Raw genomic sequence first — 14,311 nt, 5'->3', positions numbered from 1 at the left:
CTCTGGTTGCGAAATTGTCCCGCTAACGTTGATGACAGCAGGCACGCCGGGGATGGCCCAACAAATGCAGTATGCACCACTTATCAGGACAATGAGTTATGCACTAAGCGATGTGAACACACCACTGAGCTACTTTTATGTAACTTATACCACATATTCAGAATTTTCATTACTACTTTGCCCTCTCAAACGTACTTGAAAATTTAAAGTTGAAATCACTCACCTCTTTATGAATGGATCATTTGAATAAAACTTCATAAAATTCGTTTTGATATTAATTGGGATTTCACATCGCACAATAACATAATCATCTCTAAGATAAAGGTGATGTATTTATGAAGTGTGACTCAATTAAAAAGCTTCTCGATTTAGACACACACTTCAGATAGTTTCCTAGAAGAACAATTAGTGAAGAAGTGACATGTGACCTGCCTCATGATATTTAATAATTTAACTGCCATTCCAAACAATAGAACAGGGCATATGAAACCAATTACGCTATTCATTACGCAGTCAATGTGTACATTCAGTATTATGAGCTAATTCGCTAATAATTTCTTAGTGCAGTACTCAAAACCTATGCACTGTGTAAGGTGGATTAATATAAAACCGTATTTCTCCCACCCGTAACTAATGGTAACTAACTTTGCTAATTACAAATTAATTAATAACTTATTTAACAAAAGTTTTCTCTCAGCATTTCTGTAGACCAGCTTCAGGGGCAAGAACAGGGATATGGGAGAACATATAAGGTCTCTTCTCGCTGGGCACCAACGGATTACCGCCACTCTCTGTCCACAGGTTATCGAAGGGGTACACTTTCTTCGCATACAAACTGATACAATATTCTTTGTCGAGGTAGTCGATAAACTGAAAAATAAGAATGGGTAATTAGCATAAAAAGCCAAGAAATTAATTACAGTATTAAATATTATATCTAATACATGCTGTATCTAATATTATATACAGGGTAAAAAATGAAAGGTTGAGACTTGTAACTTTGCAGAAAGCATACTCTTACTACTCATTCGAGGAATCTGTCGCCAAAGTTATAAAATTCTATTGTTGAAGGCAGCCCTTTCGACATTTACAGTATACACTATACACCCGTTTTAAGGAACCTGCTAGAAACTTCAATTTTACATAATATTGCAGTTATTAGATGTGGAACATGATCTGAAAATAGGCGAAACATAAAATGAAAAATTATTTATCAAGCTTTTTGTTCATATCGTTAGCAAATTGTTTTTCGTGGGGTTATCATTTGATTGAGTTATACTACTACTACTAATACTACTACTACTATGTTATACTGCGCTCTAATTGCACTTCATGTAGCTCCAGCTAGTAGCTAGTAGCTAGAGCTTCCAATTATATTCAGGACGAGTGTTATTTGTATTCTAATTAACACGATGCATTATAATTTGGATCCAATCATCCGAAATATCTTTAAAATGTGAAAATGAAAGTTCATTCGAAACATTTTTAATTTGACGGATTCCTCGAATGAGTAATGGTAGTCAGGTAGCAAGTCATATCAGAGATAATCATTTTAATCGGGCACTCAGTAACTGAGAAAAAAGCCCAACATTTGCACACTGACGTATAGGCCAGGCCACCCTCTATATAATATACAGTGATAACTGTAACCTAGCATGGAATATACAGCGTGAACTGTAACCTAGCATGGAATGGTAACATGCACACTGCTAAAAGGTGCCTTGTGTGAAGATACACAGTGATACACATAGTGTGTATCTTACACACGCATTACAGTAACCGCATTTGTATGACAAGGAAACATTCCTAATGCTAATGATGAGGATTAAAAACTTTCTCTTTTCTTATCCATGTTTAAGTCAATGCAAATACCCAAGCTTCGCGTAGATCAATGATCAAATAAAAAACTCTGACCATTATAATAGTATCGATTACTAAAACACATACCTTGAGCGTGAACCACAGAACGACGAACATAAGGACAAGGTCGAAAGTTCCGGAGAAAGAGTTGCTCTGACCATTTTCCCTGACCCACTCCGAGCCTTGGGGAGTCAGCCACTCCTGGAGGGGTATAGAGTTAATTAACATTTACCTGGTTACCTGGTTACCTGGTTACCTGGTTACCTGGTTACCTGGTTACCTGGTTACCTGGTTACCTGGTGGGGTATAGAGTAAATTAACATTTACCTGGTTACCTGGTTACCTGGTTACCTGGTTACCTGGTTACCTGGTTACCTGGTTACCTGGTTACCTGGTTACCTGGTTACCTGGTTACCTGGTTACCTGGTTACCCGGTTACCTGGTGGGGTATAGAGTTAATTAACATTTACCTGGTTACCTGGTTACCTGGTTACCTGGTTACCTGGTTACATGGTTACCTGGTTACCTGGTTACCTGGTTACCTGGTGGGGTATAGAGTTAATTAACATTTACCTGGTTACCTGGTTACCTGCTTACCTGGTTACCTGGTGGGATAGAGAGAGAGAGTTAATTAACATTTACCTGGTTACCTGGTTACCTGGTTACCTGGTTACCTGCTTACCTGGTGGGGTAGAGAGAGAGAGTTAATCAACATTTACCTGGTTACCTGGTTACCTGGTTACCTGGTTACCTGGTTACCTGGTAACCTGCTTACCTGGTGGGGTAGAGAGAGAGAGTTAATTAACATTTACCTGGTTACCTGGTTACCTGGTTACCTGGTTACCTGGTTACCTGGTTACCTGGTTACCTGGTTACCTGGTGGGGTAGAGAGAGAGTTAATTAACATTTATCATGTGTAATACAAATACACACCCCTCTTATGGCATAAATATACTTCTAGCTGTTAAATACTTGAAGATAATACCCACTATTATCTACTACTGCTACCATGAAGAGAATAGTGGGGTACAATAAATACTCTAGTGAGATGATCTAGTAATAACTAACTTTACCTCCAGAATGTGATATGTCTCTCCGAAGTTCTTCCTCATTCCAATACCAGTATCGTATTTAACGTAAGGGTTCTTCAGTGATCTGTGGTAGTAAGGCATGCGAGGGTACATGCTGTTCTTGTTCATAAAGGTGTGACTCTGCCAGGAGGGTCCCGTAGATAGGGGCCAGCTCTGACTCCATTTGAGATGGAAGGGAGCGTTGTACTGTCGCTCCTCCTCTGGATCAATGTACCATTTGTCTCCACGTGCGGGCACCAGCGCGACACCGCGCAGTGTCGCCTGAACCGGTCTTATTCTGGCTAGGTATGCCATGGTTACATTCAGTTACCTAGCAACTAGAGTTACCTATTCGAGGTACTGTCAGTGACTCTGGTTAGTACCTATTAATAGGGTGTGTTAAACCTTCTGCTGGTAACGGAGTTTAATGTCCTATTTAAATAGTACAACTTAGATAGTACAATTTATTTAAATAGTACAATTTAGCTCTAAATAGTACAATTTAGAAGCCAACTGTTCTTGAATATTCAATTTTAAATATCCAGTGATCGATTAGCCAGCGAAATTATTAGTGCAACTATAATGGCATTTACTAAGAACGGGATTGGCCATGATTTTTGGTTGAACTATTTACGACAACGCCAGAAAGCAGGGGAAAACAACGCCAAATTATGCTAGGACTGAGGAATTGAGGATATTTTACAAATTTTATAACAGGGCCGGACCAAATGTTATAAATTTCAAATGGCTTTTGAAGGGTCAAACAGACATGTGGTGCCGGCTTACTCCTTTTGCAGTAAAATAAACATTGAAATTGCTTGATTTTGAAGTGAACTGCTATAGTCAGTTTAAGTATTATATGCAACATTTTGGTAAATTTTGCTTGTGAAATCCAGAATGTTTAAATTAACATTTTTCGAGACCAGGACTGACTTAGCTTACCGGAATTTATTTCCAAATTTTACTGAGGCCAACAATCGACATGTTTAATGTTTATCAAACCTGGGAAAGATTACAAAGGTTATACAATAACACTGAGTAAAACACAATAAATTCTATTAATTCCATCGATTATCTATACGATATAAAATTACTTGTGGTTCCATATCTTTACATAAAAACGGAATAATCCAAAATAATCTATAATACGATTTCGATATATTACGTAATATATCAAACAGTCCCAAGTTAAATTTGGATTGTGATTTTCCAGTAACTATAAAATACATTGCTTTTCCCGATAACAATTAATAATAATAAAACAAATTTATTAGCGATTTAGACGGAACTATAAAGTTGGGTATATAAAGTGGATATTTAAACTCAGGATCCCTTTATTACCCGTGTTTACACACAATTTAACACTATTTTCTCAGGTACTTATTAAATAAAGGTGACAAGAGATATGAAACTCCTGATGCTGGTAATTTAAACTACAGACTAGATATGAACCCGTCTATTCTTAAAATAAGTAACATTTTGCATGTAAAGTGTAAACAAAGAGCTAGTTTGGAAATGTTTAATCAAACGCAATAAAATATAAAAGGGAGAAATGAGAATGGTCTCAACAATTTGACCAAAGAAATGGAAAGTTCAGAACGACTTAAATTGTCCACATTTCACCTGTAAGATTCAAAATGATTTCAACTTCATTATTCTGATCCACGGAAATCACCAAGTCAAATAGCAAGTTAGTCACGTAAATCTGGTAGACGTTGTATATAGCATCTCCTATGTAGGAGTAATATACACTGGACTATGTCCCATCACATTCACAGAATGTATACAGTGTACAGCATAATGTATAGAGTGTACAGCATAATGTATAGAGTGTACAGCATAATGTATAGAGTGTACAGCATAATGTATACTGTATAGAGTGTACAGCATGCATTTTCACAGGAATTTGAAGGCTGTACAACAGCACATCCCTTTCAAACTGCTGCGAATATAAGCAATAAGCTAAGTTAGTGTCTGGCCATATGCCAATAAAATTATTGTGTGGGCATGAGACAATACAATTTTTGTCAGGACGTTACTATGAAGTATGAGCTAATATGATTTCTTACCATACAGATTACAGACTCTAGTATTGTGTATTTTGCGGCAATGCGGATATCAATTATGCAGTTATGATAATTATGCTGACTTGACATATTCAATAGCTAATCGATAATTGCACAATGCATGTTTCACAAAACCTTCAACCAAGGTCTGTGGCTTCATAAGTTAATAGTTGCCCCAATATCTTACATTATCTTATAGAGTTATAGTCAGTCTCAAACTGTTTTATCATCAGGTTTAAGACAGTTGAATGTAAAGTAAACAAATCTTAAATACACGTATTTTCATCCAAAACTAAGCTGTCAATGCCAGTCTAACTCCTAGAACTCAGCCCTAGAAATAAGACATTTATCCAAATCCGGGCTTTCGCCCATTAAATGTAATAAACTCATTGACAGCATATCATTGGGTGTGATTATCATTATTACTGCATTCCGTAAAATTTCCACAAGTTCCCGTACCAAATTTCTGACCTTATTTGAATATATTTAGTTAAATAGTTATACAATTATTAGACAAAATCCCTTATAAACAAAGTAGCTAGCTCAACGCCTTTACTGATAAAACCAAAAAGCAAAGGAATTTGCTTCCAGTCGGCTCATGTAGGTAATTTTGATAAAACACTTCCCATTTTCACCCCCAATCCCTTTTCGATTTTAGTCTCATTCTGTGATAGGATGTTAGCTCATAAATTACATTACAAAGTCAATGCTATTTATAGATTCCCGCGAGGTAAAAGTTCGTCTTAAATTGTCCGTTATCTTCTTCCGTTCTTTCTTGGCAATCTGATCGTTTTCTCTAGCAGTCTGTGTCCTGTGGAAATCAGCTTTAATATAAAATCAATACCCAATACTTTCAATAGTGTACCAACTTGCACACGGTACAAGTTTCCTAGGCAATGATGGTATTAAGTAGAATAGTACAATTAGTTTTGGGGTGCAGATATTTGCATGTAACCGCACACTTACAGGGCTTACCATATTTAGATAGAACCTATGATCCTGTTTCCTAGGAATTTAACACTCAGTGGAGGCGCCCATCATTCCAACAATGGAGGACTGATTTAAAATCTACAGTTGCACCTGTGTTTGAGCCATTAGCAGTGCTTTATAATTATACACTCCAATGTACATGCACATTTTATAAGTACACATAATTATCATGATATCAGTGTACGTTACATCATGTACATGATAAAACAGCACACAGTCAGAGAGCTGTCAGAATAAATGACACACAGAGAGAGCATTTATCGAGCTCAGAACCTTCAAAATTTTGATGAGTGTTTTAAGAATTAGGATAGAAAAAATTAAAATTTACCGTTTACGTTCTATCTAATAGGGCACAGAGGGTAACATCAAGTCAGGGAAGCATTACTGTTGTCGTCGATATCCAAGGAGATCATGTTATCTTTCACAGGTGTAATAGGAATAGAGTTATCTTTCACTTTAGTTGCTTTCAGGAGCATGTTCTCAACTTTGAGCAGTTCGTTTTCCTTGCGGAGTTGATTCAACTGGCTCATCAGTTCAGTATTAGTGTCATTAGAATTGTGTCTGACCTTCCCATTCTCCTTGACCAGCTCATTGACTGCCTTTTCCAAACTTACTATTTCAGTAATCAGTTGTGACCTGGTTTTAGTCTCCAGAATATCAGCCTTCATGTTCTCAAAAGTTTCAGCAAAATCGTTCTCCATGAATACTCCAGGACTTTCCAAAGCTCCAGGCTGGATCTCATTTGCATTGTCATCACTGCTCATAGAATTGTATTCATCATCGTCAGAATCATAAGACATGCCCACTGGAGTCCGGTTTGGAGTAGTAGTTGGATGTTCCTGCATCAAAAACTGAGTAGTGTTATTAGGGGCAGATATTTTTGCATTAGCAAGCCTTGCTTCCCCTTTCATACGATCTTTTTCATTTAATTCTTCCTTTTCTTTCCACGACAACTTGAAGTATGGTTTCTTATTTTTTTTCTGTTTCTTAGGGGCTCTTCTAGTTTTCTTCTTTATGATCATCGGAGATGAGCTCGACTGTTGCTGACCATCGTGGGGGCTATTCATTGTCAAAACGACTGATGCCATTCTGAAGTATTTTCTGTTAACGAAAAATCTTAGCAGTTGCTGAAAATATTAGCAGTAGCTGTTAATTGAAGTATAGGTTTTGCTAAGGTACAGGCCTGGTGGAAGGGTCAAGGTTCAAAGAGGTCAGCCCTCAAGGGAGCGTGAAGTTGAAAAATAGGCCATTACAGAAACAGACATCATTATTACTATATTTATAATTGAAATCAAATGCTGGGGGGGGGGCAACCCCATAGATGCCCATGCCCCTTCTGGCCAAACGTTAGGGAGTAAATGGGCAAAATGGGCATCATTTTCAACATTCTTCAGTCAAAAATTAGTCAGAATTTGGTCAAAATCAAAACAATATTTACGACAGTGTAACTGTGATGGTATGCAGTAATTGATTCAGTGATGCTTGCAGACTTGCCTATGGGGTTGCCCACCCCGTCCAGTGGCGTAACGAAGGGCCCCGCTGACCCCACTGTGGGGGGGGGCCGGGGGCACCATCTTAGGGGGGCACAAAATCGTTGGCACCAAAAGGGGAGGGGGCGCCAACAGGGGGGCGCATTTTCGGCAGGGGGCGTCAACAGGCAACGTTACGCCACTGACCCCGTCCCCAAGTTACATAGGAGTAAAGTGTGGCATTAATTAATCCAAGACTGATGTTGTCGAATAATAGCAGCTAACAATTAGACTCTAAGTCATTTCACGGGATCGATTGACTAATGATTACTTCAGTTTGCTGTCACGTGATTATCTTTAAAACGTTCAGCATTTGGCTTTGACAGAGAATCCACATGATCGGATGATTCAAACGTTCAACAAGCCAGTCACTCGTCATGGGAAGCAATTGAAACCTGTATAAAGAGGGGAGATAATAATAATAACCGTTCAAATATACATCGGCTCATGTTGGTTACAACTGCATTTTGTAGACATGTGTGATGATGTTATGTCATAAATTTTACTTTACTTTGTAGAGGCTCTAATCAAGTCTCAACATTCCCAACATTCGAATGAATGGAGAGATTGGATGATAGAAAACAAGCTATGACAAATAGATAAGCATCAGACTAGCAATTCATAAATGATGAAATCATTTAAGTAAGTAACTTGCACTACATCTCGATAATTTCTAACAATTACATGTATTTTGCAATATTGTGTGCCATTATCAATCAATGTGAATTGAAAAATGTTGACGTCACACTAGCATTGATGTGATACAAAATGAGTCCAGATTTACACAAAGATCGTTGGAACTCTTCATTGACTCGATATTTAAATACACGAAGGAAGTGTTAAGTGTTTCGATGTTAAACAGCAGCACGACTAACTGGATTGGAATTAACAATAAGAGCAATTTAGCTTTATCACTCGATTGTCACAATGCGTCTACACGAGTTACAAAAATATGCGCGGCGCTCCGAAACCTGAGTTTTAAAATATTTGTATGGTCATTATATTATTATGTATTATATATTACAAAATCGTATGTTTGATTTTATTAAAATTTTTTGCATATCTTTGATAGTATAAATATGTGCTTAAATTAATCCAATTTGTTGTTTGTTATTTTTATAGATTATAAATCATATTTCAATTTTGTTGTGTTTATTATTTTATAATTTATTTTAGATAGCCGACCAGTTATAGTATAAAATAAAATTGCAATTGCGTACTAACGTATTGTTGCTTAATATTAGTTTTGTGTAATGCGATGTAATTTTCATACAACGCACAATAATTTAAAATGTGCAAAATAGGCAAATTAAAAAAAAATATTTTTACATGTTAAATTATTTTTGAACATTTAAAAAATTATTGCTTAATTTAATAAAAAGTATAAACAGTGCGCAACTTTAAATATTCAATTTTACAGTATATTGAATGGTAATTTAACACTGATCCACAATAATCAATGATATAATTTAAAGTTTTAGATAAAATTACAATTTATGCGCGCCGCGCATTTTTTGCCGTACTGTGAAAATCGAGCGCTAAATCAAAATTTGTCACATTCTCACTACATGCACCGCGGAGTATTTTAATGTTCCATTTTAATGTTCTACACAGTACAATACTCGTTACAATTCATGGAAGTTCGTTACATATCCCTTCTACAACCTCTTCTTGTTTACTTATCATGATGCGATTAGCATTTTGTTCTTCGTCACTTATTTCTCCTGTAACTCGATTTAGATTCGATGTAATAGTTCACAGTTATTGGTATTGTTGTTTTTTTCCACGAAATTCTGTGGACGATGTATCTATTACACATGATTATCAACATTGATAAAATATCTTCGAGGATGACTCTTATATTCACTCTTGATTTTTTTTACATAACTTAGTCTTTCATTAAATGGTTGGTCACATAATGATGACCATCCTATGACACAAATACAATTCATTAAGCACTTACATATAGGAATGTATTCGTTACGCTCATCTGTATGGATTCTCGTCTTATCTGTGCTCATGTTAATTGGTTTCAGAATGTCGATTTACCGTAATTCCGTATGGATTGCGAAGGGCTTGATGGAATATACTCGTGGAGGATTTTTATCAGCTTCTAAAAATTTTAAAGCCAGTGATTTAGAAGTAGACTGTTCGTCAAAACAATTTTTAATTACTGGCTCTAATAGTGGTATTGGGAAACAAACAGCGTTTGAGGTAGCTAAAAGAGGGGGAACAGTTCATTTAGTTTGCAGAAATCCTGTCTCAGCTGAAGAAACTAAAAAGGAGATCATTGAAGGCACTAACAATGAGAATATTCATGTACACATTCTTGATTTGTCCAGTCCAGCAGCTGTTCACAAGTTTGCAATAAAGTTTGCACAAGAAAATAACGAAAGAGGCCTTCATGCATTGGTCAATAATGCTGGATGTATGGTCAATAAACGTGAACTAACAGAAGATAACCTCGAAAAAAACTTTGCTACCAATACTCTTGGGACATACATTCTGACTGAAAGCCTAATGCCGTTATTACTACAAACTGGAAGTGCTGAGGAAAGAGCACGTGTTGTCACTGTTTCATCAGGAGGAATGTTGACTAACAAGCTGGATCCTTTTGATTTGATGGCAGAGAATTTGAGTCCTTTTGAGGGTACAATGGCATATGCTCAAAATAAAAGGCAACAAGTTGTTATGACCGAGGAATGGGCCAAAAAATATGCTGATGTTCAATTTACTTCAATGCATCCGGGATGGGCAGATACTCCAGCAGTCCGGACGTCAATGCCTGGTTTCTATGAGAAAATGAAAGATAAACTTAGGACAGTTGAACAAGGAGCTGACACAGTGGTATGGCTAGCTGTTTCCAACAATACAGCAGCAACTGATCCAAAGAGCTCTGGTGAATTCTTTCAGGACAGACAAATTGTTTGGAAGCATCTCCCACTAGCATGGAGCAAATCTGAGCAAGCTGACGTGGATTTGTTGATGGATAAATTAAATGGACTCCATAACCAATTTAAATGAGTTTATGAATTCTTTATATACTTTATTTTTAGGACGGCCCTCGTTAATCCTTATTTGCGAATCAGTTTCTGTAGTACTAAAAGATTGATGAAGTGTGTATTGTGTATGCACGTGATAAATTATTATAGGGTATTGATGTTAGAAACCTTGAATCTGAAACCTAGGAATGTGACCCTCTTAAATTATCAAATTAAATTATAAGTATGATTTGTACATAAATGAATCGATTTTGTTTACGTTTTATGTTGCTTGAATGTAATTTTGATAGATCTTTGACACCATTGTAAAATTTGAAGAGTATTAAAGTTTTGTGATTCAATCTTAATATAATATTTATTGGATGCCAGTCATATTTTGGACTTTGGTACATAAATTGTTAAGTGAGTACATAAAATTACCATCAGTACGATATGATCGAAGTACACAATTGTAAAACCTTTCAATTAATCTTAACACTTGAAATAAATTGCCAGATGCCAGACATATCTAATTATAAAACTAATGCAGGCTTATAATGCTGGGAAAAGTATATCTTCTGTTGTACAATTGCTGTCTGGCCTTTGGTTGGAGTACAGTCCTATGGTACACTATATACGAGCTGTACAGCACTGAGTCAACTACTACAGTGTACAAGAGAGTGGAAGTAGCCCTGAAGTTGTCCCAGTCCCTTGCTGTTCTGGAGATTGTTCACGCTGCCATCGGACTTGTCCGCTCCTCTCCTCTTACTACTTTCATACAGGTAGTGATCTGTTGGTGCTGTAGTGAGTTGTCATGGTGTTGTAGTTAGTTGTCATGGTGTTGTAGTTAGTTGTCATGGTGCTGTAGTCAGTTGTCATGGTGTTGTAGTTAGTTGTCATGGCGTTGTAGTGAGTTGTCATGGTGTTGTAGTTAGTTGTCATGGTGCTGTAGTTAGTTGTCATGGTGTTGTAGTGAGTTGTCATGGTGTTGTAGTTAGTTGTCATGGTGTTGTAGTTAGTTGTCATGGTGTTGTAGTTAGTTGTCATGGTGTTGTAGTTAGTTGTCATGGTGTTGTAGTTAGTTGTCATGGTGTTGTAGTTAGTTATCATGGTGTTGTAGTTAGTTGTCATGGTGTTGTAGTTAGTTGTCATGGTGTTGTAGTTAGTTATCATGGTGTTGTAGTTAGTTGTCATGGTGTTGTAGTTAGTTGTCATGGTGTTGTAGTTAGTTGTCATGGTGTTGTAGTTAGTTGTCATGGTGTTGTAGTTAGTTGTCATGGTGTTTTAGTTAGTTTTCATCCTGCCACTCATATCACTAAGCAACTTATGATGCGATACCATTGCTTCCATTTACCATTAGTTTTAAATATCAAAATAATGTTAATGTAATTTGCATGGCTGAAATGTTACGCTTAAATCTCATATATATATATAATGATTAATTGAATTTAAAGTGTGATAATGTAAATTTAAGTTCCTTGACTATTTATTATAAATTTCTAATTTCCAGGTTCAATCTAGACTAGTGGTGCTGTGGTTAGTATTGGACCCTGTGAAGGAAGTACAAGCTGATTCTAACGTTCCTATGATGATTATTGCCTGGTGTGTTGCTGAAATAGTCAGGTTAGCTAAAATAAGAAGAAATTATCACTTTAAAATCTACATGATAGCATTTATAAACCATAATTTGCTTGTACCATGATGTTTATCTAACTGTCTGTATGGTTCAGGTACTTGTATTATGCTTGTACCATGATGTTTATCTAACTGTCTCTGTATGGTTCAGGTACTTGTATTATGCTTGTACCATGATGTTTATCTAACTGTCTGTATGGTTCAGGTACTTGTATTATGCTTGTACCATGATGTTTATCTAACTGTCTGTATGGTTCAGGTACTTGTATTATGCTTGTACCATGATGTTTATCTAACTGTCTGTATGGTTCAGGTACTTGTATTATGCTTGTACCATGATGTTTATCTAACTGTCTGTATGGTTCAGGTACTTGTATTATGCTTGTACCATGATGTTTATCTAACTGTCTGTACAGGGACAAAAGGATTTCGCGGCATGTACGAAATCGCGAAATTTCCCATTCTCCGCGACAAATTTTATGTATAGTTTAATGTATAGCCTGTTAAATTTCGCGGTACCGCGAAATTTGGTCAAAATTACCGCGAAATCCTTTTGTCCCTGTGTCTGTATGGTTCAGGTACTTGTATTATGCTTGTACCATGATGTTTATCTAACTGTCTGTATGGTTCAGGTACTTGTATTATACTTGTACCATGATGTTTATCTAACTGTCTGTATGGCTCAGGTACTTGTATTATGCTTGTACCATGATGTTTATCTAACTGTCTCTGTATGGTTCAGGTACTTGTATTATGCTCTATCTCTGGTAGACAAAGTACCGTATGTTCTCACCTGGGCGAGGTATTCCTTCTTCACATTCCTCTACCCTATCGGAGTGTCTGGTGAACTCCTCACTATTTACAGGTACAGTAATCACTAATCATTCGTTTGAGTGAAATAAGAATAAAGCTTTTGAAAGATTTAAATTGATAACAAACTGAGAATATTAGTCTTAATATGAGTCCACTTAATCTACCTACCCAAGGTATCTAGGTACTGAACAATAACTAAGTGCACATTCTCCCCAGCGTCCTGCCCTACGTCACTGCCTCTGGAATGTATTCTGTCTCCCTGCCCAACAAGCTGAACGTGTCCTTCAGTTACCCGACCTTCCTGATCATCTACATGATGGGTTACTTCCCCTACCTTCCCAAGCTTTACATGCACATGTTGAAACAGAGGGGTAAGATACTGGGCGGAGCTGCTGCTGAGAAGAAGGAAAGCTAGTCGCTGAGCGGAGCCAGCCAGCTAGTAACCTAGTAACCAGCTAGTAACCAGCTGGTAACCTAGTAACCAGCTAGTAACCAGCTGGTAACCTAGTAACCAGCTAGTAACCAGCTAGTAACCAGCTAGTAACCTAGTAACCAGCTAGTAACCAGTTGGTAACCAGCTAGTAACCAGTTGGTAACCAGCTAGTAACCAGTTGGTAACCAGTTGGTAACCAGCGAGTAACCAGCTAGTAACCAGCTGGTAACCAGCTAGTAACCAGCTGGTAACCAGCTAGTAACCAGCTAGTAACCAGCTAGTAACCAGCTAGTAACCAGCTGGTAACCAGCTAGTAACCAGCTAGTAACCAGCTGGTAACCAGTTAGTAACCAGCTAGTAACAAGCTGGTAACCAGCTAGTAACCAGCTGGTAACCAGCTAGTAACCAGCTGGTAACCAGCTAGTAACCAGCTGGTAACCAGCTAGTAACCAGCTGGTAACCAGCTAGTAACCAGCTAGTAACCAGCTAGTAACCAGCTGGTAACCAGCTGGTAACCAGCTAGTAACCAGCTAGTAACCAGCTAGTAACCAGCTGGTAACCAACTAGTAACCAGCTAGTAACACTCAGAAGATAGTTCTGATAGATGGTCGCTGAGTGGGGGAGGTGGTTTTTGGTATTATTATTGTGTTATTTAAGTGATTTTTTGTTTGTGTTTTGATTAGACTTTCATAACCGTGCAAAAATACATGAGATAGAGATTCAAGTTTGTTTTTTAATCTTTTGGCCATTTCTCTGACGAGTCGTGTGAATTTAGGAAAATGATAGACTTTTGGTACTTCTGAATTGGGGTTTGTTGGTTTGATTAATGAATCAAATCTGTGATTTGTACTTCTTATACTTCAGAGTTGTTTGTTAATTAACTATAAATGTATATGTTTTCGTGAAAAATTAACAGTATTTTTACTTATGAGTC

At 37.1% G+C, this 14,311-nt stretch overlaps 4 protein-coding genes across 6 annotated transcripts; 2 read left to right on the top strand and 2 right to left on the bottom strand.

The window, feature by feature from the left end:
• Positions 1-262: 262 nt before the first annotated feature.
• LOC134817021 (uncharacterized) lies at positions 263-3,322 on the bottom strand. Its single transcript, XM_063826098.1, has 3 exons — positions 2,934-3,322; positions 1,948-2,061; positions 263-870 (listed from the first exon to the last, which is right to left on the bottom strand). The coding sequence occupies exons 1-3, from the start codon at positions 3,243-3,245 to the stop codon at positions 694-696; spliced, it is 603 nt and encodes a 200-aa protein (XP_063682168.1). The 5' UTR covers positions 3,246-3,322; the 3' UTR covers positions 263-693.
• Positions 3,323-3,983: 661 nt separating this feature from the next.
• LOC134817008 (protein HEXIM2-like) lies at positions 3,984-7,087 on the bottom strand. 2 transcript variants are annotated; one of them, XM_063826080.1, is made up of 2 exons: positions 6,315-7,087; positions 3,984-5,807 (listed from the first exon to the last, which is right to left on the bottom strand). In XM_063826080.1, the coding sequence occupies exon 1, from the start codon at positions 7,072-7,074 to the stop codon at positions 6,352-6,354; it is 723 nt and encodes a 240-aa protein (XP_063682150.1). In that variant the 5' UTR covers positions 7,075-7,087; the 3' UTR covers positions 3,984-5,807; positions 6,315-6,351. The 2 variants fall into 2 exon arrangements, with proteins under 2 accessions (XP_063682150.1, XP_063682157.1); XM_063826087.1 differs by lacking the exon at positions 3,984-5,807 and adding an exon at positions 5,988-6,076 and having other exon boundaries at positions 6,315-7,081.
• Positions 7,088-9,534: 2,447 nt separating this feature from the next.
• Positions 9,535-10,815, top strand: LOC134819600 (dehydrogenase/reductase SDR family member 12-like). Its single transcript, XM_063829620.1, has one exon. It carries the CDS (start codon positions 9,535-9,537, stop codon positions 10,537-10,539), a length of 1,005 nt encoding a protein of 334 aa, XP_063685690.1. The 3' UTR covers positions 10,540-10,815.
• LOC134819609 (very-long-chain (3R)-3-hydroxyacyl-CoA dehydratase 2-like) lies at positions 10,815-14,266 on the top strand. 2 transcript variants are annotated; one of them, XR_010160788.1, is made up of 6 exons: positions 10,815-11,278; positions 12,007-12,119; positions 12,874-12,996; positions 13,161-13,492; positions 13,600-13,712; positions 13,875-14,266. XR_010160788.1 is itself a non-coding variant. In XM_063829632.1 (4 exons), the coding sequence occupies exons 1-4, from the start codon at positions 11,054-11,056 to the stop codon at positions 13,357-13,359; spliced, it is 660 nt and encodes a 219-aa protein (XP_063685702.1). In that variant the 5' UTR covers positions 11,032-11,053; the 3' UTR covers positions 13,360-14,260. The 2 variants fall into 2 exon arrangements, 1 of the variants encoding a protein (XP_063685702.1); XM_063829632.1 differs by having other exon boundaries at positions 11,032-11,278; positions 13,161-14,260.
• The last annotated feature ends 45 nt before the right edge of the window (positions 14,267-14,311 follow it).

The sequence above is a fragment of the Bolinopsis microptera genome, chromosome 1 (assembly GCF_026151205.1).
Source record: "Bolinopsis microptera isolate Bmic1 chromosome 1, MBARI_Bmic_1.0, whole genome shotgun sequence".
Classification (NCBI taxonomy): domain Eukaryota; kingdom Metazoa; phylum Ctenophora; class Tentaculata; order Lobata; family Bolinopsidae; genus Bolinopsis; species Bolinopsis microptera.
This window is presented reverse-complemented; position numbering and strand designations above follow the sequence as displayed.